Source organism: Camelus bactrianus, chromosome 9, assembly GCF_048773025.1.
Source record: "Camelus bactrianus isolate YW-2024 breed Bactrian camel chromosome 9, ASM4877302v1, whole genome shotgun sequence".
NCBI classification, from domain to species: Eukaryota; Metazoa; Chordata; class Mammalia; order Artiodactyla; family Camelidae; genus Camelus; species Camelus bactrianus.
This window is the reverse complement of record NC_133547.1, coordinates 6,622,580-6,647,627: the sequence shown is the minus strand read 5'-3', so window position 1 is coordinate 6,647,627 and position 25,048 is coordinate 6,622,580. Positions and strand designations below refer to the sequence as shown.

Below are 25,048 nucleotides of genomic sequence, written 5' to 3'. Positions count from 1 at the left end.
ATGGCTGCTACAACCATGGGGTGAGAGATGCTTGGGGAACAGAATATTTGCCCAGTGGCAGAGTCTCACTGCTCAGATTACCAAAGGGAAAATGTATCTTTACAAGGAGAGATCTGGCAGTTAGCTCCTTGACCAGGTGACCAAACTCAGCATCATAATAGGGGGACCTCCTGACATTATGCACCTCCCAGATGTGATGCAAATACAAAGCCTGCAGTATCACCACGGAAGCGTTCTTGCCAAAAATGCTCAATGTCAGTCTATTCAAAGCTTCCAACTCAATTTCCATTTTATAGGCAAAACAGGGGTAGTGGAATAAACTAAACACGAGGAAACAATCAGACAAATCCAGAATGTGGGACATTCTACTGGAAACTGCTCTGAACTCTGGGGAAAAACCAACAACTAATGAGAAAAAAAGTGTGTGGGTGTACATGCGTGTATCTATTCTATATTAAAAGAGACTAAAGAGATGTGAACCTTGATTGGCTACTGGTTCGGATTAAAGCAAAATATTTGTGGGTCAATTGGGAAAATCCGAATAGGGGCTGGATAAATATTCTCAGAGGTGAAAATCGTTTTGCGGTTATGTAAAAGAATGTTCTTATTCTTAGGAGTTACATGCTGACGCATTTAGAGACGCAGTGCCTCGGCAATTTACTTTCAAATAGCATAAAAGAAAAATATGTTATTAAAGCAGATTTAGCTTTTTCTTCAAACTTTTTATTTTGAACGAATTTTATAATTACAGAAAAGCTCCAAAAAATAGCACAGAATTCTCACATTGATAAAGCAAATGTGATAAAAAAAATTTTTAAGTAATATGAATTTAGTCATTTAAATTTTGTAATAATTTCTGTAATTATTATTAAACAGGCAATTGAATCTACCCCCAAAACTTAAAATACTTAACTTCTTACAGGTTTACAGGATCCTAAATAACACGGCCGCCAGCTCTCTGCTCTCACAGCCAACAACATGGGATTCCTAAATCAGGGCCTTTGCACTTGCTGTTAACCCCGCCCAGATCTCCCCTCCATCGGGCCTTTGTTCAAAAGTCACCTCTTAAGAAGAGCCTTCCGTTATCACCCTTTCTAAAATAGACCCTCTTTCACTGCCCAACACCTTACTCTGCCCTGTTTTCCTTTATTGTGCTGGCCACTATCCTAAATTAAATTTATTTTTAAAATGCCTTTATTGTCTCCCGCAGTACAACGTACGCTCCAAAAAGGAAAAGACTTTGCTTTAGTCACATGCTACAACCCCAGTGGCCAAACACTGCGGAGCACACTGCCGGCGCTCGATTACTGATTTAATATGTTAGGTAATCACACTGTTCATGTAGGGACTCTTTGCCAGGCGGCGGAAGGGTATATACCATACAAAACAATATAAGCATGCGCACAAGATCCGGGAAGTGAGTTAGGGAAAGGGGTGGAGCATCGAAAAGGGTCTCGCGGACAGAGGCGGTTGGAGCCCAGAGCGCGAGGTGAAAAAGCAGAGCGTGGGGAGGAGCGCGCGTGCGCACTACGGACACCAGCCGGCCGCGGCAAAGGAATTTAAGCTGTCCGAAGGCGGAGCAGTGACCTCGCGCGTGCGTAGTACCCGCGGCGGCGTCAGAGTCCCTGTGTGTGGGTTGTACTTGACTCGCGCAGCGCGTGCGCAGTGCGGCCGGCGGAGGGATTTGAGGCTGGTTCCACCCCTTGCCCCTGCCGCGAGCTGGGGCCGCGCGGGCTTGTGAGCAGCGGCCTGGTGCGCGCGGTGGGCGGGCGACAGAGACTGAGGGACGTAGACCCTGCCAGAGTCGAAGCCAGAGCAGGCGTACCTATTGCTGAGGGGCTGCCGCAGCCGCCGCGAGCCCTGGGACCGTCGCCAGGCCGAGGAGGGCGCCGCGCGGCGGGTGAGTGTGACTGACTGGCTTTACCAGGTGCGGGGCCGCTACCCACAAGCCCCTGCGGTGGGTCCCAGTCCTTTCCCAGCTGCCGGGTCCCCTTCCCGCGCCACCGCCACAGTACCTTTTTGCACCCTTTACCCAGAGTTCTCTGGGCAGTAAGGCTCTCTTCCCATAGACCCCCTTCCCCCTTCAGCGGTCACTTACCCACAGGCCCTTGCGGTGTGTTGCCTTTTTTTCCCTCGCCTCCGCTGCGTCCTGGAACTTTACCCATAATTCCTTTTGCCTGTGGGGGCCTGGATCTATTACCCACAACCCCCTGGCTTGAGGGGTTTGCTACTTATGACTCCCTCCCTTGATCGGAGACGTCCTGCGACCCTCGCCCCATAATCTGTTATCCAAGGTACGGGACCACCAGCCGTCACTGTCCTGAACTTCCCTCCTCAGGATCATTGATGCCTCTACAAGCCCCCAGGGACTCTCAGCCCCGCAGATCCTTGCTCAGGAGTCTGAGACTTCACTACTCAGAAACGCTTTTTCAGTCTTTGTTTTCCTTACCGGCCTGACCCCACCCCTTCACACAGTCCTTCCCCAGGAACTTGCTTTCTCATTCAGATTTTTTCCTTCGTTCCCCGTGACTTAGGATTGCTCTCTGCCCTTAAAGAACCTATTTTGATACTGAAGATTTTGCCTCTGTTTTTCTCTCTTCCTGGGAGTCAAGGAGTTATAGGGGCTTCATCTCTCCCACTTCACCCTAACATAAGGTGGTTTTGCTTCTGCTCTCAGACTTGGCAAGATGACTCAGTTCCTGCCGCCCAACCTTCTGGCCCTCTTTGCTCCCCGCGACCCCATCCCATACCTGCCACCCCTGGAGAAACTGCCACATGAAAAACACCACAATCAACCTTACTGTGGCATCGCACCGTACATCCGAGAGTTTGAGGTGAGTTCGCTGAGCAGACCTGGAGCTGGTTGGGTTCTTTGGGGCCTGGGGGCTGGATTTGGGAGTCCAGTCTCTGTCCAGTTTTCTAGCTGTGTGATAAAGGCAGGTGACTTTTAACCTCGGTTTCCCTGTCTTAATTGGGGTAGATGATGCATCCCTTGTAGGGTTTTTGTGAAAATTGAGTAACTACCAGTTAAGGATTGAGGCTCTCAAGCTAGGTAGTCCTTGGCGCATCATTTATCAGCTGTGTGAACTTGGGCAAGAGGTGTACCCTCTTAGTGCTGTGATTTCTTCATCTTTTGCAAGGGGATGTTAGTATCTTCGTTGTAATATTGATGGAGAATTGACGAAAAAACTTACGTTACAGGGCTTGGCATTAAGCAGTTAGCAGATATTAGTATTTCTTATCGTACTTGCCATTTTTGTTGTTTATACGGTGATATTTGTAAAGGGGTAGCACCGGGTGGTGGGTTGCTTAAGACCATGGGCGTGAGAATTTTAGCTTTGTATCTGCGGGATAAACATGATTAAACGACTTAGTCTCGTGGGCCTGAGTTTTTTCATTTGTAAAATTAGGATGACAATATCCACCTCTTAAGGTGCATCAGAGAACACCTGAGAAATGCTGGCACACAGCCAGAGGTCAGAAGAAGAAAGTTCTGGCATCGAGTGGGAAAGGGGAGGTGGAGGAAGTTGCAGAGCAGAAGCTAGTAGAGAGATGGTAGATTGGCTGTTTAGTAGGATTTGCCACCCTCAGTGAACCGGTATTTGGAAAATGTTATTAGCCAGTTAAACTAACGTCAACAGGCAGGTGGCAGGCGTGGGTCATGTGCCAATTACTGTTTAATGAGTGCTTGCTGAGACCTTCAGGAAGGGCTCTGGCCCTCAGGGGGTGTCTGGTTTTTTCCTCTGAGCACTGCGCTGTCAGCTCTTTCTGTTTAGGGCCTGTCCCAATTCCTACCTGTAATAAAGGACAACTCCATTGGAGATTGATGCTTTTGAACACATAGGAGAATTATTTTCATTTTTTTCTAGTGTCTTTAAAGAAAGAATACAAAGTAAAAAATCAAATTTTTATTAAGTTCAGTGGGCATAAAACTACTCAGATTGCTGTAGAAGTTTTTGAATACTTATTCTTAGTTTCTGTACTTCTGTTGTCACAGACAAGTAGCAGCAAATATCACTGGTCCGTGGACCATGCTTTGATCTGCGCCACTCCCCTACCTCCACTGGCCTGGGAACTGTCCGTGTTTGTGTGTGTGTGTGTATACATGTGTACATGTAGGGGAGCATGGTCGAGATGCTTACTGTTTCCTGGATGGGTGTCTCTTGCTATTTCCCCCCGTCACTCCCACTCTGTCACGTCTTGTTCCCAGGACCCTCGAGATGCCCCTCCTCCAACTCGTGCAGAAACCCGGGAGGAACGCATGGAGAGGAAGGTATGTAGTGTTTGCCTTCTGACTCCACCACATCTTTTTTGCCACTTTCTTCAGAAAGTTCCGTGACATCGGGGCACTTCTGTCTGTGTTTAGTTGTCTACTTTTCTCCTGACAGAGACGGGAAAAGATTGAGCGGCGACAGCAAGAAGTGGAGACAGAGCTAAAAATGTGTAAGTCCCTCTTTCCTCCTTTCATGTCTCTTGTTCACTCTTGTGTTTCTCTCCCCAAGGACAGCCCAGGACTCTAATTTGGGAAAATGCGATTGTCAGTTCACTTTTTTAGCACCCTGTTTGCCAGCACTCTGTTTCGTTTAGGCATTTAAGCAGCAGAGCGTGGAGTAAGGGTGGGCAGGAAGGGATCCTGGTGCCTTGGGCTGCATCCTGCAGGGGCCTACACTAGCCGGGCCTCATAGGCAGAGGTGGTGAGGTTGGGCTGGTGAGGCAGTCCTGACTCCACCTTAGCTCCCCGGCCCTTGGGCTGGGGGTGTTTCATCCCTTCTGGGTACAGGAGGAATTGGAGTACGTTGTAGCCGTTAACCAGGCTTCACAGGAGGGTCACGTACCAACCTCTAATGGCCCTTTCTTGTTAGCAGGGACTTTGCAGTCAGAAGACTTGGGTTTTCCATGTGAGGCTGTGGTGAATCACTTCACTCAGAATCTCGTTCCCTGGTGTGGCACATTCCTCAGGGAGCTTATGCAAATGCCTGACAGCTGAATACCTGGGCACCTAGCTGAGAGCTCTCTGATCCCTGACTCTCACTGCTTTCCTGTCTTTTCTTGGATGCCTCAAAGGCATATCAAACTCAGTGTCCGAACCACAATCGTTATTTTCTCTCCCTACCAATCTGGTCTTTGGTTGTTTCCTTCGCTGGAACATGGTCATCCAGCTTTGCAAGTCAGGACCTCAGTTGCTGCCACCCAGTTTGCTTTCAACACCTTTTTCTCACTGTTTCCCCAGCCTGTCACCAGGATCTCTCCCTGTTACTCTCTAAATGTCACAGTTCTGAGCCTTCTCTCTGTGTCCACCATGCAGGGCCCCTCCGGCCTGGACACACAATAACAGTCTGACTGGTTTGCCTATATCTCTGTCCCTGCCAGGTTCTGTGGAGCTTTTTAAAATACAACTCTGATTGTACCTTTCTCTGCTAACAGCTTCCTTTTGTTTTCAGCATAAAGACCAGAGTCCCTCTCCTGCCCACTGAGGATGCATTCTGCCCATGCTGCCCCCAACCCCTGCAGCCTGCACTGGCCTCTTCTCACCCCTCATCCTTCCCAGATGGTCTCCTGTCATTGGGTCTTTGCCCAGGCTGTTCCCCTGTCTCAGATGATACCTTGGTTTATATGGAACTGCCCTTTGTGTCTCTGTCAGCCGTCACTCCTCAGGGAAGCCTTTTGTGACTCCCTTGCTTAAGTCACATCCCCTCGTGCACTGAAAGCCCTAGGTCCTGCTGCAGGTTGGTCACTTGAGTCTGTAGGAGGGGCTCACTGATACACATTCATCTCTACTTTGGTTCATAGTTACTCCAGGAAAGCAGGGTTTGGATAGAATTTGCCCACCATTGTGGCCCCCGCTCCAGTGGGACCTGGTAGAGAACTGTTGGCAGCAGTTAACTTGGGGAGCCTTTCAGCTCTGCTGCGGGGGCACAGGCCTTGTAGTCTGACCCACTTGAGTGTTAAGCCCGCCTCTGCTGCTTACAGCTGTTGTGACCTTGGATAAGTCACTTCTGCTGGAAATTGTTTTCCATACTTTAAAAGTGGGATCCTGACATGTTGAATGATCCTGAGGATGCAGTTAGCCAAATTTAGAATGTAGAGAATTGTAGAAGACAAATTTGTGACCCAGTTTCTTTAACAAATAAATGTTAAAGGCAGGGGCAGGGAGTGAACCAAATGGATTAAAGAATCACCTCAACCAAATGGTAAGTGTGGAGCTTCCTTGGGTCCTGATTTAAATGAGCCAACTGTAAAAATCTAGTTTTGAAACAGTTGAGGACATACGAACATTGGACACAAGGTCTTAGTGAGGTTAGGGAACTAGTGTTAACTTTTTAAGGTGTAATAACGGTACCATCGTTACTCTTTTTTTTTTTTTTAAGTCTTATAGAACTACAATGGTATATCTGGAGCTTAAAATTTAAAGTACTCTGATTTTAAATATGCTGGTGGTGGTAGAGATGTAATAGGTGTAGCTCTGGTGATAATTGAAGCTGGTTCATAGGGGTTCATTATGCTGTTGTGTTTCCTTAAGTGTTTGAACTTCCGTATAGTAGAAAGGAAAAGGAAAGGATGGATCAAGTACAGTAGGGTTTCTCTGCCCCTGAGAGCCTCGGTCCCCGAGTATAGAGACTTGTTGTGCCTTGTCACAGTTAACAGCTACCATTCAAGGGGACCTTGCCCCTTACTGAACACTTAATATATTTCATGTTTTTTACTTCCTAACAGGTTCTAAATGTGGCAGGGGTTGTTACTCCTAGTTTTAAGGAAATGGAGGTTTGTGGAGGTGAAGAGCATGCTTACCAGGAGGAAGAGTTCTGAAATAGTTTCTCTGCCTTCTAAAAGCCTAATGAGGTTTCCCAGCTCCACAGTCTAGTCCTTGGAGCCCCTGCTCTGGGCTGCTATGTAGATAATCCTTAACCAAGGATTTCCCAAGGGCAGAGTTGCCAGCAGGATGGAGTGGGTTTGTGTGCTTGCTGAGGGGTAAACTGCTGATGAACTGCAGTTCTTTGCCACCTTCTTTTAGCTCATGGGTCCTTTCTTCAGATACGTGGGTACTGGCTCAGATGCACAAGGTTTTACCTTTGGTTACACTCCTGAGCCTCTTGGTTAAACAAGAACTGTGGAGACTCGTGCAGGGTGCCTGGGGTGGTTTCCCGTTCCGTCTGCTGGGCACCTCCAGGCTGCCTGTCAGGAAGCTCAGCTCTCTGCTGTTTGGCCTTTGTCCACCCCGCCAGGCAGTGGTCAGGGTAACACTGTTCTGTTCCTGCTGTACCTGTTAGACCGCCTGCTGCCTGGTATTGGCGAGGCTTCGTTTCCTATTAAATACGCCATCAGGTCACATGCTGTCATCTCAGTGAGGCCTTTCTGGACCATCCCATTAAAACTCTTCTCCCCATCTCTGTGATTATCTGCTAAAACTAGATGATTGCCTCATTTACCTTGTTTACTGTTAGCCTTCCTCCAGTAATGTCTGAGCTCCGAGAAGGTAGGGATCTTTTTTGTCTTGTTCGCTGTTGAACCCCCAGCTCCTACAGGAGTTCTGGGTACATAGTAGTGCTTAACAAATATCTGTTGGATGAATGGGTGCAGACTGAGACATCCAGGCCTGGAAAATTACAGCCCCAGAGGGACGAGGTAGGGTGAGGGACTCAGGGGGCAGGCTCAGGGGACAGAGTTATCTTCGAGGGCAACCATCAGTTTCCAGGTAGTTACTCTCTTAAATTTGGGTTCAGTCTTCTGCTTTTCAAGAAATTCCCTGAAGTCATCTTGAACTTAGTTTATGTTTGCAGCCAAACCCTCTCATGGAAAACACATACGGCTTTTAATTCTCTGGCTTCTTGAAACACACAAACTCTTCCTGAGAAGCTAACGCTTAGGGGTTCAGCATATGAGCCTGGGTTGTGAGGTCAGGCCGGGATGTAAAGCCGAGCTTGGCTTCTCTGCTACTCTGACACTTCTCTTCCATTTGCAGAATGATGGTAAACAATTCTTAGTGTTTAGCAGTGTCTGGGCCTAATTATGTGCTCAATAAATTAGTTAACATTTGTTTTCTCATGTTCTTCTAGAATATGGCAAGTTCTAGAATATGTCAAGTTCTCCTGAAGGTAGCACTGTTGGGTAGAAGAACCGCCTCACAGTGCAATGGGCAGGGTGCCTTTGGGGCCCTGACAGGAGTCAGAAACCATTGTGTGTGGTGAGACCACCAGACTTTGTGAAAAGGACTTCTTCTCAGGCCTGACCCATCAGAATCACCTGTAGCGTTGGTTTTGTGACAAGATTCTGGCTTCTGTCTGTGGAGGTGGTTATTCCTCAATGGTTAGTGGTAGTAAGGCTGGGAGTAAGCATCTGATCAGCCTATTGGAAGCTCCAATGCCAGCCTTGAGTTCCTCCCAGAGACCACAGGACAGGGAAGAGAGCAGTGCTTGGACCCTGCTAGGCTCCCACTCCAGGCCTTAGGGGTGCTTGATCTCAGCTTTCGCTGCAGGCTGTAGTTGTGGGCCATGCCAGTGGGTGGCACTGTGGCCCTATGGGTGAAGGAGGAAGCTCAGTACCTGGAAGGCTCAGGCTGCTTCCCCAGAGATGCCCCTTTGGGCTTAGTTACTCATACCTGAGAGGGACCTCAACCTCAGAATATGTAGATCTGAAATGGCTATTAGGCTGGCCCCCATACTGTCAGTGTGAAGTCAGCCTTATTCCTTCCCATCATTGGATAAGATAAAGGTTGCTGATAATGGCTGCTGTGCTTCAGGGAAAGCAGGGCTTAGAGGGTCCGTGCCCAAGGTCGCCAGGTGACCAAAGTTCCTCTGGGTCTCTGCCCACCTGTCTCTGCCTGTCTTGTTACACAAGGTTGTGGACACTTTCTTACAAATACTTTTTTTTCCTGCACAGGGGACCCTCACAATGATCCCAATGCTCAGGGTGATGCCTTCAAGACTCTCTTTGTGGCCAGAGTGGTGAGTACCCAGCTCCCAACCCTTGGAACTCCAGAGGAGCTTGGAACCCTGGGGAACTCCTCTAGAGAGTTTGGGTGTAGATAGTAACCTGGTCCTGGGAATGTTCTGAGAGCTGCTTCCTCTTAACTTCACATCTGTCTCCTTGTAGAACTATGACACAACAGAATCCAAGCTCCGGAGAGAATTTGAGGTGTACGGACCTATCAAAAGAGTGAGTGGACTGGGGCAGGGGTGGTTTAAGTTGGAGGTGTGTGGAGGGAGGGGGAAGGCTGGCTCCCAGCCCTGAGGACCACCGCATTATTTCAGGGTTTGATTCCATGGCCTGGGCTCATATGCTGACTGCACTTCCATGCAGTAGACTTGAGGTAGTGGAAGTAAAATTAAGAAGTAATGACTGCTTGTTACTGGTTTAGAGCACAGATTAGCCAACTGCAAACTTAGTATTTGTAAATAAAGTTTTATGGGTATCCAGCCAGGCCCATTTGTTTACTATCATCTGTGACTGCTATTGCTGTAAGGCAGAGTTGGGTCGTTATGTCTTTGGCTGTATGGCCCTCAGAGCTGGAAATAGCTCCTGTCTGGCCCTTTATAGAAAATGTATGTTGATTCTTGTTTTAGAGCAAGGCTTTAAGTTCAACTGACATTTCTTTATTTACTTAAAAGTCACTCACATGCTCTGGAGTGTAGTGAGAGCTTGAGGTCATCATGCACAGAAACTGATAAACCCAGGGCCATTAGAGCATCAGTGACTCTGGGTCCTTGAAGGGCAGAGGGTCTGAGGCATCTGTCACTGGCACCACTCAGCCCGGGCCTGCCACACAGGCCATGTGACTGATGGGGTGGGGTTTCCCTATGTTGGAACCAACCTCTGTCCCTACCGCCCCCTCCCCCCTAGATACACATGGTCTACAGTAAGCGGTCAGGAAAGCCCCGAGGCTATGCCTTCATCGAGTATGAACACGAGCGAGACATGCATTGTGAGTACCTCCCACCTGAGCCCTGCCCTCTGACCTCTCTCTTCTCTGCTTCCCCAGCCCCTTCCCGCCGTCTGTCCCCAGCCCCACCCTGCTGGCCCTGACATTAGCGATGTCTCTTCTCCTCCTCCCTCTGTTTCTGATATATCTTTTTTTTTTTTATATATACGTGTTTTTTAAAAAACAAAAACCAAAATCCCCCACAACGTGTGTGTGTGTGTGAACCCGGGGAGGTAAGTGTCACACGTTGAACCTCAGGGGCAAGGAGGGAACTGGGTGGGGGCTGGGGCTAGCTGGAGGTGGGGGGAAGGGTCGGATTTTTGGGGAGCCTCTCCCCATCGTCCCCACTGGAGTTGGGGGCAGCCAGGTTGGAATGAGGACTGGCCTTTGAACCTGCCCTCTTTTCCCCTCAGCAGAGCTGGGGCTGGGCCACCCGACCCTCTGCCTCCCCACCCCCAGCCCCCCACCCTGTTCCTCAGCGGGCAGTGGGCTGGTAGGCGTGTTCAGCGCCTGCCCCCCCATCTCCAAAGCCCCCTTTGAGGCTGCGGCGGCGTCCACATGGGCAGGGATGGGTGGGTGGGGGTGGGCAGGGCTGCGGCGTGTCCAGGGGCCGCCGTATTAATTGACTGTTCTTATTGTCACTGCAGCCACCACGCAGCTGGCTTGCAGCTGATGCTTACGCTCCCCTTACAACACCTCAGTGTATGGTTGGTATAAGGGTTTGTATCATGGGTAAGATCACTCAGCACCGCACACCTGCCCAGTTTAGCCAGGCAGCTCAGGAGCAGCGAGGCATTCCCTCCTCCCGTCCCTAGTCGCCCCTCAACCTCCCCGCACCCAGAACCCTTTCCTCTTTTGGGTGCCCTTTGTCCCTTCTGCCCCTTGATCCATATGTTCCGATAATCTTGCTGATCCCAGGAGGGGATAGATGAACCCCGACGGGAAAGGCAGCTGGCCTCTCCACTTGGGCTCAGCCCAACGCCCTGACTTACCTGGCTTCATGGCAGCAGCGGCAAGGTGGCGGGAATACCGAAGCCGGGATGGGCCAGGGCTCTGGGTGGAACCCTGCAACCCGTCGCTCCCCGGCCCCACACCTTCTGCGGGGCTGTCACCGTGGTGGCCCTGGAGAGTCTTTTTGCTTACTAGCTTTGGGGTGCTCTGCCCCCTTCCTGTCTGCTTTATCATGGTTGAGGCCTCCCAAAGGGCTGTGGAGCCCAGCTGCTCCGCAGAGTGCATGGAATTGGGGACTGGGATGTGGGAGGGATCGAGTAACAGGCTGTCAGCAACTGAAGGTGTTGTGGATTTTACTAAAGACCTTTCCACCGAATAGAGACCTAAGAGAGGGAGAGAGAGAGAAGCCTAGAAATACACATGTCACATGTTTTCTTTGCTGTTACTCCCGGGTTGGGCCTCTTCTGGGGTTTGGGACAGTGAACCAGAGCAGGGTTCCTTTGCTTGACTGTGTTCCCAGTCCTTAAATTCCTTCCCCCACCACCCTCCTCTGGGTTCAGGGGCCAAGTGGCCCCTTCCCCTCAGATCATAGGCAGTACTCCATCTCCTGGACCCTCAAGGCTGTCCCCTTGTGTGCCAGCCTTTGGGATGAAGCAGGTGGTGGGAGGGAGTGTGGAGTTGGAGGTGGAAAGTCATTCCATGTGCTGAGAGAGGGTGGGGCATGTGCCTAGTTGAACGTGGACTTTATTGGGCAAATGTGAAGGTGGACAGGTTTGCTAAGTTCTCCCTAGCCGCCTTTTTTAATTCAAACAAGGTAGTCCCACGGCTTTCTAGCTCCCAGACTTGATGTTAATCCTTGTCTCCCCCTTGGTCAAGGCCTCCATGAGGTTTCTTTGGGGTCCACCACTTCCTCTGCCTGTCTCCAGGCGGTGTAGCAGATGTGGTTCCTCTCCCTCTCTGGCTCCCTAGAATCCCCTCAGCTCCCTTCCCTGTAGCTTTAGCTGACCCCTTGGTGGTGGGTGTGGGGTCTATGCGCGTGCTCAGGTAAGCTTGGGGGCTCCAGGTAAGCGGTCCCGTGTCCCCCCCCCGGGAAGCCCGCCTCCTCGCCAGGCCCCCAGGAGTTGCCGAGCCCCCCCCATCCCGCTCGGTTTGGACACCCGCAAGGCCGGCATCGGTAAATGGCACCTTTTTCTCTTCCTCTGGTTGTTATTGGGGGGGAGAGGGCTGGGGTGGGGCAGGGTATTGTGGTTGGTTGAGGACAAGCCCCTAGGCTAGGGCTGGGGGTGGGAGATAGGGACTTTTTTGGCCTTCCTGACAGCCCCATGTGAGACAGGCCAGGGACTGGGCCTGTCCTTTGCTGTGCCCTGCCCAGGAGCAGGAACACGCCTTTCCCCGCATCTCTGCCTCTACTCCTCACCCTTCCTGAGAGGCTCAGGCTGAGGTTGGCCTCCCAGCATGTGTTGAGCTGGGGGTGTGGAGGGAGAGAGGGGCTGGGGCTGGGGTTGGGTGGCAGTCATCTCAGGTAAGGCAGGAATCGTCAGCAGCACCGCACGTCTCCCATGCCTCCCTCCACTTTCCCTCTCGCCTACTGGCTGTGGGGGCCCCTCCAGGCCCCCTGGGAGCACCGTAACCCACCCTTCTGCTCCCTGCCACCTCCTAAAGATTTCTCCCACCCCCCTTCTGGTTCATTTTCTGTTCTGATGTCTGTTCCCCCCCCCACGCTCATCCTCCCCCCAAAAAAATACAGAAAAAGGAAACCGGCGTGAACTGGGGTGCAGAGCGGCCCGGCCGGGCCTCCTCCCCCAGCATGATGTTCCAGGGTGCATGTCTGGGGTTGTGGAGGAGCCCTCCCCCACAGCAGAGTCCAGCCTTAAGTTAACCTCCGGTTTCTTTGCAGCGACTTTGGCCTCCTTGATGCGAGGGGGCTGCTCTGTCAAATGGGAGTGTGACAAGGCTGGGGGTGGATGGTGGGAGCGGTCTTGCCCCCCCAATAGTGATTGGGGGGTGATAAGGAAACAGGCGCTGAGATGGAGCAGGCCCCTCCTGGTTGGGGAGAGGGTTGGTCTGGCTGTCAGTTGCCTGGCTGGCTGGTGGGCGTGTGTATGTGTGTGGGTGTGTGTATGTGTGTGTGCGTGTGCAAGTGTGTTGATGGGGACACGGGCTGGGGGATGCCATGTAGCTGGGCCTTATCCTGACTAGAGGACCCTCTGGGGACTCTTCCCCCTCCCCCCCACCCCACATCTGTTGCAGCCGCTTACAAGCACGCAGACGGCAAGAAGATTGACGGCCGGAGAGTCCTTGTGGACGTGGAGCGGGGCCGAACTGTGAAGGGCTGGAGGCCCCGGCGGCTGGGTGAGCACATCCTGCTCAGACTGGGCTTGGGTCCTGCTCTTTGTGGCTTCTTTCTCACCTCTCTTCTGCACCCTCTGCTGCTTCCTGTCTTCTCTTCCTCTCCTAGCTCACCGGCCGCTCACATCCTTTCTCCCTCTCTCCAGCCCACCCTTTCTCATCACTATCATTTTCCTGGTCTGTTTTCTCATTCTGGTTTTTCAGTTAGGAGCAAGAGTACTGACCTTGCCAGAAGCCAATCTGGGATCAAATTCCAGCTTGCATACTTTCTGGCTGGTGGATTTTCCCTCTTCCTGCCTCAGTTTTCCTCATCTTGGAAAGTGGGAATAACCTCAGAATTCACTGAGCTCAGCTAATGCCATGTGGCTGGCATTTGGTGGGGCTTATAAAAGTCACTCTCTCATCCACTTATACTTTGCTCCTGCTCATATGTTCATTCATTCCTTGGTTCAGCAAATGCCAGTTTGATCACCAGCTGTGTACCAGGCTTCTAGTCAAGAGTAGGACATAAATAGGTCACCTCTGCCCTCACAGCCTCCTACGTTCAGACCTCCTCACTGTCTGTTTCTCATTGTCAGTCACCATTTTAGTCAAGTTCAATTTGATAGCAACTATCAGACATAGATTTGAGCTTCCCAGAGCATAAAGGGGCCTTGATGAGAACCCTGGTGTCTCTCAGAGCCCAGAGACATATGATGCCTATGGGCCTCAGTTGGACCTGGTAGCCGGCCCTTAACTATCAAGAGCCACCTCTGGCATGTCTGCAGCTCACCTTGGCCTTGTTCACTGCTTGTGTAGACTGGGCTCTTTTGTCTCTCCACAGTGGCCCAGTGTGGCATTCCACAGCTCCCTGCTTTGCACGCAGTCCTGGAGGAGTCTCTCCGTTTCAGGGTGGGTGGATCTTAGTGGCTCAGGATTGGGCCTGGACCTGGGGCTGAGATCTTGCCATCCAAGCATGGCTGTTGAGGTCCAGCTACTATGACGGCGAGTGACAGTTGTCAGAGAAAATGATCTTCCCTGGGCAGACACCCACGTGGGTCCAGAAACCTCTGCTCTTATTTCTGCCTCCCAGCCAGCTATTCTCGCTTTTTTTTTTTTTTTTTTTTTTAAATTTCATTGAGTTATAGTCAGTTTACAATGTTGTGTCACTTTCCAGCATAGAGCATAATTTTTCAGTTACACATGAACTGGCTGTTCTCACTCTTGACTTGCCTTTGCTGAGTAGACCACACTACTCATTTGCTGAGTCTCTGAACTTAATAGATAGGTTCTTATCTCGCTCTCTGGGTTGGAGTGAGTCTTTCAGAGTCTGCTGTTTCCTATTGTGGTAGAATCTTGGAATCCCAGAATCTTATAGTTTGATTCAAGCTTTTCGATGGTGATACCCAGTGCATCTTGGGCCAGGGTACATGAAAAAAAAAATTTAACCAAAAAGAAAGCTTTTTGAAACTTTATTACTAATAGTAATGATCTTTCCTACAGTCAGTATATACTAGTTTTTTTGTGTTTGTTTGTTTTTGAGTAAAAGTAGATTTATTTAGAAAGGTATACACTCCCTGGACAGGGTGCAGGCCATCTTGGAGAGAGAGAGCCATACTAGTATTTTATATTCTGTTGCTTTATCTTATTTTTTAATATATTGGTTGCAACCCATCAAATTAATGATATGATCCATTGCTGGGTCATGATCTGAAAATGGAAAACACTAGTGCATTCTGTCCTGTACCTGGGACATTCCAGACGCCCGGGCGGTTACTTGTCCCTATTTGAATGTCTTTGTTACCCAAGCAGCTGCTTTCCTTTTTCACCTTCACTGCTGAAAGGCATGCCTTATATGGAACCCAGGCCTGCCTCACTGATGCTTCCTCCAGGCAGAGAGGCACTGAGGAGAGTGAAGAGGGCAGGGTCTGGAGTCAGTGGTGAGTCCAGCTCAGCTCTGCCCTTCCTTGCTGTCACCGTGGGCAGGTGACTCTGAGTTTGCTTTCCCATCTGAAGGAGACTCCCCTGCTCCTTAGGGCTGTCAGTCATTTGACTGCTGCAGGTACAGTTTTATATCCCAGGTGCTGTACTAGGTGCAGGTTACAGTGAGCAAAGCTAGATATTGTCCTGACTTGGATGATGCATCACAGGCAGGTGGGGGAGGCAGCTGTTAGTCAACTCACACAGCACATACAAAACTGGAAACCCTACTTGAAGTTCTGGGAGGGACATGTTTGTGGTCTGTGAGCATTGGAGAGCGGCTTACCTTGTAGGTCAGGGAAGGCAGGCTGAGGAAGTGATGTTTGGGTTAACATGTGAAGGGTAAGTAGGAGTGAACTAGACAAGGGAGATGAGATTCCATGGAACGAGGTGAATGATCCCAAAAACTGGGGCAGGAAGGAAATGGACATTATGAGGAAATGGGAAAATGCCTGGAACATAAAAGAGCCAGGGGCCCTTCTTTGGAAGATGGGAAGGAGCCAGTCACCCGATAGGGAGTGTGGCCCGTAGGCGGTGGGGAGCCAGTGAAGGCTGGGAAGCCGGCCACGTTTTCAGTTAGAAAGATTGCAGCAGCTTCGCGTTTGCGTGAGGATGAGGATGACCAGAAAGGAGGGTTTGCCGGAAGGCTGTGTCGGACGTAGTGGTGAAGAACATGAGCTTTGGGGTCTCAGTACCAGGTGTTTCCCAGCCAGCGCTAGGGAAGCCTTGTGATCTGAGTGAGGCTGGCTGGTCATGTTAGAGGAGTCCGCGCTGTAGTCGGCGGCCGAGGGGGTGGTTGTCCTTCCCTTTGCTCTTTGCCACCCTCCCCACCCCTCCTCGGGTTCCCTGCCCAGACTGACCTGCTGTCTTCTGCCTCACCCCCAGGAGGTGGCCTCGGTGGTACCAGGAGAGGTGGGGCCGACGTGAACATTCGGCACTCGGGCCGGGACGACACCTCCCGCTACGATGAGAGGTGAGAGGGGGCAGCCGGCGTCCGGGGCCGGGGTGGTCGTGCTGGGGAGCCCTGCCGCAAACCTCTGCCCACCTCATCCAGGCCCGGCCCCTCCCCGCTTCCCCACAGGGACCGGGACCGGGACCGCGAGCGGGAGCGCCGGGAGCGAAGCCGCGAGCGAGACAAGGAGCGAGAACGACGACGCTCCCGCTCTCGGGACCGGCGGCGGCGCTCCCGGAGTCGTGACAAGGACGAACGGCGGCGCTCCAGGGAGCGGAGCAAGGACAAGGACCGGGACCGCAAGAGGCGAAGCAGCCGGAGCCGGGAGCGGGCACGGCGGGAGCGGGAGCGCAAGGAGGAGCTTCGTGGCGGAGGTGGAGGTGGCGGCGACATGGTGGAGCCCTCCGAGGCTGGTGACGCGCCTCCTGATGATGGGCCTCCTGGGGAGCTGGGTCCTGACGGCCCCGATGGCCCTGAGGAGAAGGGCCGGGATCGTGATCGGGAACGACGTCGGAGTCACCGGAGCGAGCGGGAGCGGCGCCGGGACCGCGATCGAGACCGGGATCGGGAGCACAAGCGGGGGGAGCGGGGTGGTGAACGGGGTAGGGATGAGGCCCGAGGTGGGGGTGGCGGCGGCGGCCAGGACAACGGGCTGGAAGGTCTGGGCAACGACGGCCGAGACATGTACATGGAGCCTGAGGGAGGGGACGGCTATCTCGCTCCGGAGAACGGGTATCTGATGGAGGCTGCGCCTGAGTGAAGAGAGCCTCGCACCGGTTTGGACGTGTTCCTACCCACCCTGTTGCTGTCCTCTCCCCAACCTTCTTGGCCACCACCTAAGTTTGCTAGCCAAGGGTAGGAGTTTCCTCATTTGTTCTGGTCCCTTGGATTTAAAAATAAAATTAATTTCTTGTTGATAATGGGCATTTGGTTTCTTCGCTGCTCTTACTGTCTTCCCCAGAAGGTTGTCACCTGATTTTTGATAGCCCTACCTTGCTTGATTTTCCAGGGCAAGCATAGAACTTGAGCTTTATGACTTAAGGCTGGGCCAGCCCAGTACACCAGAGCTGTTTACAGTGGGGCAAGGAAGCCCTCTGGAAGGGTCCTTGATCCTTTTGTGTCTTTCTATTTTCACCTCTCTCACATCCCCTGTGGGACTATGCATAACCCTGCCTTGGTTGGGGGATGGGGGGCTCTAGGCACTAGAAGACTCAGTAGAAACTACAACTCCATTGTGTGCAAGGGGAGCTGTTGTCTAAGTTGGAGAGCAGGGGAAAAGGTAAGGGAATGAAACATGAGAGCGAGATAAAAGGGTAAGATGGGGTAGAGCTGAAAGTCCTCACAGGGCCAGGATGGAGGAGGGCCTACAGTTCATGACTGCAGCTTCACCGACTGTTTTTCACATCTAGTGATAGGAGAGGAATAACGGGACAAGAGGTTCCGTCAGCAGTTGAGATGTTGACACATTCCCAGACTAAAGATTAAATAAGATGGTGGTGGGAAAGCTTCAGTCTGGTAACCATTTGAGAAGGAAGCCATTGGCCTTGCAGAGCCTCCAGAGGCCCAAGCCTGAAACTCCAGGTATAACAGGTAGGAGGCTGGAGCAGGATTTGTACCCAGAACAGTCTAGAAGCTGGGCATTTGCTGCCTAGGCAAATATAAGACCTACTTTTGTATTTCATTAGTTCCTCAGCCTAAAGGCAAACTTGGCTTGGTAACCCAGAGGCAGTCTGTCCGTGAAATCTGGCTGACATCCACCAGGATTCTAGTATGCTATTTAACTGCCTCAATTTTTACAAACAACCAAAAATCCCAGACACTTGAAAAAGTCCTGCCAAAAGAGACCATAAGATAGAGAAACTGGTCCTGCAAGAACTTAATACCTCTAATTAGTGTTTTTTCATAGATATCCCAGATGTTGAAACCAGACTACTGGAACTGGCTATGAAGAACAGCCCATTTTGGACTAACCTGGCACAGGCCACTTGTATAACGACTGGACAAAACACATAAAAGTGACGTGAAAGTCTTTGGGGAGTAAACAGTATAGGCCAGACTCGAGGCAGGTCTGAACCCCAAGAAAAGGAAAGCATGCAGAGGTGACTAATATTTCTCTTGCTTTTTCTTTGAGGACATCTGCCCATTTAGCATGACAGAGTAGACTCAGAAAGTGGCAGTCCTCAGCTGGGCTAAGTTCACAGAGGTTGGACCAGACAGCTGGGACTTGAGCCCCAGAATCTACCTGCAATCTTTCCTCTAGGCATTTGCCAGCTCCTCAGCTGTGCGTTGTCGTTGCAAGACCCCTCCAAGGGCTCCTCAGCAATGACGGAGGCTAAGCTGCTGAGCAGAGATCTGAGCCATGTAGACCGGGGCGGGGGTTGGGGCAGGTTAGGGTTCAAGTCCTGCTGTGGTGGAAGGAGGCTGTGCTTGAGACCCCCCAGAGTGCCACAGTGTTGGAGTTAGGCCGCCAGTTAAATAGACCAGGCCTAAGAGCCTAGAACCAGACCTCATCAGGATGTATGTGATTTACCTGCCAGAAGACAATTTAAGCTTCTTTGGAAGAAGCTAGAGCCTCTGGTTTTTTGTACACAATGCTTAGCATCTACTCATAGAGAAAAAAATAGTCAATAGAAACAGACCCAGGCATGATTCCAAGGTTGGAATTAAGAGAGACTGAAATAACTATGTTGAAAGAAATTGAGATTGTGATGAAAGAAACAAAAGTAGTTAGACATTACAGAAAAAAACAGAAGCTGTTTAAGGTAGGAAATGTCACAGAACACTACTTGAGCTCTACAGTAAACCGAAAGTACTTAGACATAATGTGAGCACTTTATTGACTGATCTAAGAACTGGGACCATAAAGCAACCACAGGAAGAGAGGGGCAAGGTTGTAAGGGTGGAAAATCAATATGTAATATATTGCTAACATCTAAAATTTAAAAATTGGAGAAATGCTATGTTATTTAGATACAGAAGCAACCAGTAGATGAAACATCTATACCCTGTTGCCTCTTGCAGTGAGGAGGGTTAGGAACAGGGACAGAGGTTGGTGCTTGGCAACTTCAGTCCTTCTGTATTATTTGGTTTTGTTTTTAACTGTAAATGTTATTATTAAAATAAGAGAAAAATATGAAGGACAGAGGGACAGACAAACCTTCTCTAGTCCTCTCATTTTGCAAAAGCCCTTTTCTGGACTCTCCATCCTACCAATGGTGACGTTAACTGAGGATGTACTTTACCCATTCAGCTAATAGTGAAATAACACCAGACTTCTCCAGTATTGTCTACATCTACATTTTTTTGGCCTCTCAAGAGCATCTGATGCCACAGCCCACTTCCTCTTTCAGAAACTCTTCTCATGGTTTCTCCCACCTACTTTTCCTCCTACCTTTCTAGCCATTCTTTGATTTCTTCCTGGCTTTTACATGTTAGGAGTTTTGAGAACTCTGTCCTAGGTCCTCTTCATTCTAGGTCCTCTTCATTCTATGTTCTCTTGCCTCCAGCATTCCTGTCTACTCCTATGGTTTTATTAACCACCTCTGCCCAAATTCTCAAAACTGCATGCAGGCCTTGGATATTACACAGGCTCTTCAAAGTCAGAATATCCCATATCCCACCACCAGCATAGACCATTCTTAGCAAAAGGCCCACAGGCGACTTAATACCCACCTTCTCCACCTCCCAGTCCTTGTATACAGTTAATCACCAAGACACATTTCCAAATCTGTCCATCTGTCCTCCATGCCTCTGCCCTTGTCCCAGTCATCATGGCCTCCTGATCGGTCCCTCTGCTCCCACGCTTGCTCCCATCCAATCCAGTCTCCCCGTAGTGATCTTAAAATACATATTTGAATATCACATTTTACTCTTCTGAGTTACCATGAAGTTCAAAATCCTCAACACGAGTATGCCAACACACAAGGCTGTCCATCTTGCCAACCTTTTCACCTTCATCATAAACTACTCTAATCCTTACTCTGCTGTCCAGTCATGTGGGCTCCTCCTGCTTGGAAAATGACCCACGCCCCACCTCTTGATGATCTTACCTCCAAGGACTCTTTGTCAGTGTCCCTAGATAGTCATCTCCCTGCTCCCAATTCTGATCACAGTCATGGTTAGTTGTCTACCTCCCCTCGCTCACAGACTAAGCTCCGGGAGGGCAGTGGACTTATCCGCCCTGCTCAGTGTCGTATCCATCGTCTTGGGCCCAGATGTTAACATAAGTTTGTCCAACGAATGTGGGGGAAAAATGATAGGCAGGGGACAGACAGATGTGGCAAGCAAGACAGGCTGAGATGGAAGGTGGTGCAGACAGACAAAGGCTGCAGTAGGAGGGGTCACAAACCCAACAGACCGATGGGGTCTGAGAGCAGGGCTCCAAGACCCATGCGGCTGCAGGTGGGGCGGTGCACACGCCAGGCCACGCCTCCGCAGGGGGGGGGTGCTCGTCGCCGGGGCGTGGCCTCGCGCAGCCCCTCCCTCCTCGCCGGCGACTGGGAAGGCGGGTGCCTTGCAGCGGCCGCGCGGACATGGCTGCGCTGGTGGAGCCGCTGGGGCTGGAGCGGGGTAAGCGCGCCAGGGGGCCCTGCCCACCCGGTCGCGGCCTGCGTCCCAGACCCGGGTCGCCGTCCCTACCACTGCAAGGCCCAGGCGGGTGGGCGGACCCGGCGGGGGTGGGCGGGGCGGGGCACCGAGAGTGGGGCCGTCGGTGGGTGTGGGAGGGTCCGTGGGCGAGCCAGCTAGGGAGGGGGCGTCTGCTGCACACCCCTGCCTGTGTGTGTGTATGGGGATCTTGGGGACGCAGTGCGCCCGGCTGGCTGCAGTCTCTTCCCCGCCACTGGTGACTCTGCGGGTGTCCGACTGGGACTCGGCTGTCCTTCCCGGGGTCTGCGCTCGCCCTTACTTGGTCTCTGGCCGCATCTCTACGTGTTTCTCTGCGTCTTCTTGTCTCTGACTCTGGGTCTATGCTCCCCGCCCCCGCTCCACAGACGTGTCCCGGGCGGTGGAGCTCCTCGAGCGGCTCCAGCGTAGCGGGGAGCTGCCCCCGCAGAAGCTGCAGGCCCTCCAGAGAGTCCTGCAGAGCCGCTTCTGCTCAGCCATCCGGGAGGTGAGAGCAACGCAGCGCCGAGGCACGAGCGGGCGGCCGTAGTCCTCCTGGTCGCCCCGAGCCCAGGGACTACGTCTCCCAGCAGCGACCGGGGCGGCCCTCCTTGAGGTGCCGACGCTTCAGCTCAGGGGTTCTTTGGGAGTTGTAGTTTCTGCGGCCTCCCGGTTGCGGGGGCGGGGCGGATCCCTGGGTGGGCGGGTCTGCGGGCCTGGACTCAGTGTAGAAGGGAGGAGGGGCCTGGCGGCTCCCTGAGGCTGCTGCGTCCTCACCAGGTATATGAGCAGCTCTATGACACGCTGGACATCACCGGCAGTGCTGAGATCCGGGCCCACGCCACAGCCAAGGTAGGTGTCCCCCACCCACCCCATTGCCCATGGTACCCACTGAACCACATGGGTTAGTTCAGTATCTTCCTAACGTCAGTCATTCCTGATTTCTGATCCTCTTTTCTGAGTTTTGCCAAATCTACATACCACCCTTACTATTGTTTATAATTTATTTTAAGTAATCTCACATTTTTAGCTTAAATGTCATATAAAGGCATCTTTAACCACTACAACTGGAAACTAGTACTGCATGCCTGACTAGAAGATAGCCTTAAACATTCATACAATGAAAACAGTGAAGTAGCATTAAACACTGAAATTTTATCAGACTTATTAGATGCAAGTTCTTGCTGCTTCCTGGAGGCTCTCGGCTCTGTCCAGGCCTTGCTTTTCTCTTTAAAAAGCGATATTGGCAAGTGCTGAGTATTCAGAACAACACCCTCACACCAAATGGAGACTTTCTCTTTGACAGTCTGAAGTGTCCAAAGTGACTAAAAGGGACATACTATCACTACCAAGTCATCTTGTGTTGAATTGTAGCAGGCGTTCTGTGCTTGAGGAAAGCTGTTTGGCCTAAATCCCTCTCCCTGGTGCAGATTCTCCACCTTCGTTGGCCTGCCCATCATGGAGGGGCCCTCATTTCCTGAGGTTTTCTTTTTCCTAGGCCACGGTGGCCGCCTTCACAGCCAGTGAGGGCCATGCACATCCTAGGGTAGTGGAACTGCCCAAGACAGATGAGGGCCTGGGCTTCAATATCATGGGGGGCAAGGAGCAGAATTCGCCCATCTACATTTCCCGTGTCATCCCTGGAGGCGTGGCTGACCGGCACGGAGGCCTCAAGCGTGGGGACCAGCTGTTGTCAGTGAATGGTGTGGTGAGTAGGGGGCTGAAGCAGGGCTGGGATCCCAGTCTGTCTAAGGTAGCACAGTCCCTGTTTTTGACATTCATTCAATGCACACTGACAGAGCACTGCCTCTGTGTCCAGCCCTATGCTGGGCATTACTGCAGACTCTGAGAGTAATTGACCTCAGCTCCTACATTCAAGGACTTCCCCTCTCTAGTGACAGAGATAGACTCTGACCAAAAGAATTCTAAACCAGGAAGATAATAATGAGGAAGCACAAAGCATTGTGAGAGCCCAGATATGGCACCAGACTGCTGTAGATGTGGGAAGTTGAAGGGACATTTGAGTTGGGTTTTGTAGGATGAGTAGGAGTTCTCCAGGCAAATAAGTTGAAGAAAGGTGTTACTGGCTGAAGATGTGATAGGTAGGGGCTGTGACTCTGCATTCCTATGAGCTGAGGAGAAAGGGCTTGGTTCCGATGGAGGACTGGGGCATGCAGGTAATTAAAATTGCTGTGGTTAGAGTAGATGGGGACACAGCTGGATAGGTGGTTGGGGCCAGCCATGCAGGGCCTCATTGCCAGCCTGAGAAGCTGGGACTTTGTCTCAAGGGTTCTGGGGACCCATGGAAGGGCTTTGAGTAGGGGAAGGGTAGGCTCAGCCTGGAGACCTAGAAAAACCTCTTTGGGACTCTGGAGGGGATGGACTGAGGGAAGAGACTGGAGGCCAAAAGGCCAAGGAGGAGGCTGGTAGGGTGAGAGTCCACAGGGGGAGAGAATGAGGCCTGAGCTGGGCCTGGTGGTGGGAACAGAGAAGAGGTAGTCTGGGCAGGAGGGATGGGGCTGGGGGCAGGGGATAAAGATATGGGCCTGGAGGTCTGGCTCAGTGACTGAAGGCTAACATGGGGCTTGTCCCTGACATGGGGAACTTGGAAGGTTTGGGGGAAGGACACTGAGCCAAGAGCTAGTGACTGTCCCATGAGGATGTGAGGCCTTGGCATCTTGGGGCAGGTACCAGTCTCACCAACTGTTGGTCCCATTTCCAGGGCTGGGGCTGGGTGAGGGTGGTGGGCCCCAGGCCCAGCTGTCTGTGCACCGCCCCTGCAGAGCGTTGAGGGTGAGCAGCATGAGAAGGCAGTGGAGCTGCTGAAGGCTGCCCAGGGCTCCGTGAAGCTGGTGGTGCGTTACACACCTCGGGTGCTGGAGGAGATGGAGGCCCGCTTTGAGAAGATGCGCTCTGCCCGCCGACGCCAACATCAGAGCTATTCGTGAGCCCTTTGCCACAGCACCCCTGGGGCCTCTACTGCCTGCCTCCCTTATCCCCAGACTCCCCAAGCCAGGCCAATGACTTCTGAGACCTTGATTGCCTCCCCCAGCCCTGGCTCCTTCCCCTAGGATTCTGACTTTTGATCCAGGCCATTCTTTTACCCCAAGCCATTCTGCCTTAATACTTTGGGGGCTCCTAGCTCACTCCCATACCAAGATCGGGAACCTACTCTCTCAGGAATCCCTCAACCCACTTCCCTGGGCCCTTGGCTCTGGAACCCCAGCCCCAGCTCTCTCCCATGCCTCCTCCCCTCCCCTCCCCTGAGCCTGGCTCCCCTCTCTTTACCCTCCTTGCAGGTCCTTGGAGTCTCGAGGCTGAAACCACAGATCTGGACCCCCTCCCTAACTCCCTCCCCTGTACAGTATTTATTGTCACCAGCTCCTTATTTAAAGATCTTTAACCCTCACTGAGCGTCCGTGTCTGTCCAGCATTCGGGGTTTAGAGTGTCTGGAGATGTGGGGGAAGGAGAGAAGCTGAGGTCGAGACCAGACCCTGAAGAAGCCCTTTTAGAGTCTGACAGCAGAGGTAGAGACTTTCCCCCAGGTCCAAAGGCAGAGGCTGTCGAGCTTCCTAGTGACAAGTCCAAGGGTGGAGGTTGGGACCCAGCCTGGGTCCAAGTGCAGAGTCAGAGCTGAAACCAACGCCCCCTACCCTTCAGAGATTCTGAGGGCGGAGGTCGAGCCCCCTTCCTCCGTAGATGATCGGACGGAGGAGTTCTGAATCGCCGCGAGTCAGTGGGCGGCCTCTGTGTGGGCGGGGCGGAGCGAACCATTAGCCTGGTCCGCCGGGGGAGCCCTGCCGGCCATACAATCGTCCGCGTGGGAGGCAGGGGTGGGGGGTGCCACGTGCAGTTCCCGAGGCGGGCGCAAGGGGTGCAGAATAAGGTGTACTCGTCAACCTGGTATTCACTCCACCTTCCAACCTGAGCGCGTGTCCCAGGAGGCGCCCCCGCCTTAAAATCCATTCTTTACTCTCACCTCGCCGCCAGCCCAGCCCTCCCGTCCCGTGCGGCGCGAGGGCCGGCGCGCGCTACCGCCGGAATCTGGGGTCGCGACTCGCGTTCCACGCCGCGCGCCACTCGCTCCAGGTGACATCATCCCCCTGCCGGGCTCCGCCTTCCGCCCCAGCCGCCGCACGCCGCGTGCCTATTGGCCGACGCACCTTGAACCCCGCCTCCCGCTCTCCGCCCGCGCGACCCCTCCCAGCCAGTGCAGAGGTGGAGTTTAGCCGCCGGCCGGCGCCGACATCGCCTCCCATTGGCCACTGGGCGCCGTCCGTCAGTCTTCTGTTAAAGGGCCCACGACCGCCCGGGAGCT

The 25,048-nt window shown here is 52.3% G+C and overlaps 3 protein-coding genes across 6 annotated transcripts; 2 read left to right on the top strand and 1 right to left on the bottom strand.

Moving 5' to 3' along the window:
• The first annotated feature begins 1,760 nt into the window (after positions 1-1,760).
• Positions 1,761-17,047, top strand: SNRNP70 (small nuclear ribonucleoprotein U1 subunit 70). Of its 3 annotated transcripts, none has more exons than XM_074369272.1 (10): positions 1,761-1,900; positions 2,678-2,834; positions 4,211-4,273; positions 4,389-4,443; positions 8,878-8,942; positions 9,091-9,153; positions 9,838-9,919; positions 13,118-13,219; positions 16,061-16,148; positions 16,257-17,047. In XM_074369272.1, the coding sequence occupies exons 2-10, from the start codon at positions 2,688-2,690 to the stop codon at positions 16,885-16,887; spliced, it is 1,296 nt and encodes a 431-aa protein (XP_074225373.1). In that variant the 5' UTR covers positions 1,761-1,900; positions 2,678-2,687; the 3' UTR covers positions 16,888-17,047. The 3 variants fall into 3 exon arrangements, with proteins under 3 accessions (XP_074225373.1, XP_074225371.1, XP_074225372.1); XM_074369270.1 differs by having other exon boundaries at positions 16,230-17,047; XM_074369271.1 differs by having other exon boundaries at positions 1,788-1,927; positions 16,230-17,047.
• Positions 17,048-20,558: 3,511 nt separating this feature from the next.
• Positions 20,559-24,138, top strand: LIN7B (lin-7 homolog B, crumbs cell polarity complex component). 2 transcript variants are annotated; one of them, XM_074369257.1, is made up of 6 exons: positions 20,559-20,696; positions 21,119-21,237; positions 21,510-21,581; positions 22,228-22,437; positions 23,513-23,673; positions 24,029-24,138. In XM_074369257.1, exons 1-6 carry the CDS (start codon positions 20,660-20,662, stop codon positions 24,048-24,050), a joined length of 621 nt encoding a protein of 206 aa, XP_074225358.1. In that variant the 5' UTR covers positions 20,559-20,659; the 3' UTR covers positions 24,051-24,138. The 2 variants fall into 2 exon arrangements, with proteins under 2 accessions (XP_074225358.1, XP_074225359.1); XM_074369258.1 differs by lacking the exon at positions 24,029-24,138 and having other exon boundaries at positions 23,452-23,655.
• Positions 24,139-24,276: 138 nt separating this feature from the next.
• On the bottom strand, positions 24,277-24,963 carry C9H19orf73 (chromosome 9 C19orf73 homolog). The gene is given in 4 exon segments (XM_045510796.2): positions 24,277-24,570; positions 24,572-24,604; positions 24,606-24,676; positions 24,679-24,963. Coding segments are annotated over 4 exon segments (468 nt in total). The 5' UTR covers positions 24,830-24,963; the 3' UTR covers positions 24,277-24,357.
• Positions 24,964-25,048: the final 85 nt, after the last annotated feature.

Coding starts and splice junctions, on each gene's coding strand:
- LIN7B (XM_074369257.1), top strand. CDS start 20,660: ATGGCTGCGCTGGTGGAGCCGCTGGGGCTGGAGCGGG. Junction 21,582..22,227: donor GGGCCCACGCCACAGCCAAG/GTAGGTGTCCCC, acceptor TCTTTTTCCTAG/GCCACGGTGGCCGCCTTCAC. Junction 22,438..23,512: donor TGTTGTCAGTGAATGGTGTG/GTGAGTAGGGGG, acceptor CCGCCCCTGCAG/AGCGTTGAGGGTGAGCAGCA.
- SNRNP70 (XM_074369270.1), top strand. CDS start 2,688: ATGACTCAGTTCCTGCCGCCCAACCTTCTGGCCCTCTTTGCTCCCCGC. Junction 2,835..4,210: donor CGTACATCCGAGAGTTTGAG/GTGAGTTCGCTG, acceptor TCTTGTTCCCAG/GACCCTCGAGATGCCCCTCC. Junction 4,274..4,388: donor AGGAACGCATGGAGAGGAAG/GTATGTAGTGTT, acceptor TTCTCCTGACAG/AGACGGGAAAAGATTGAGCG.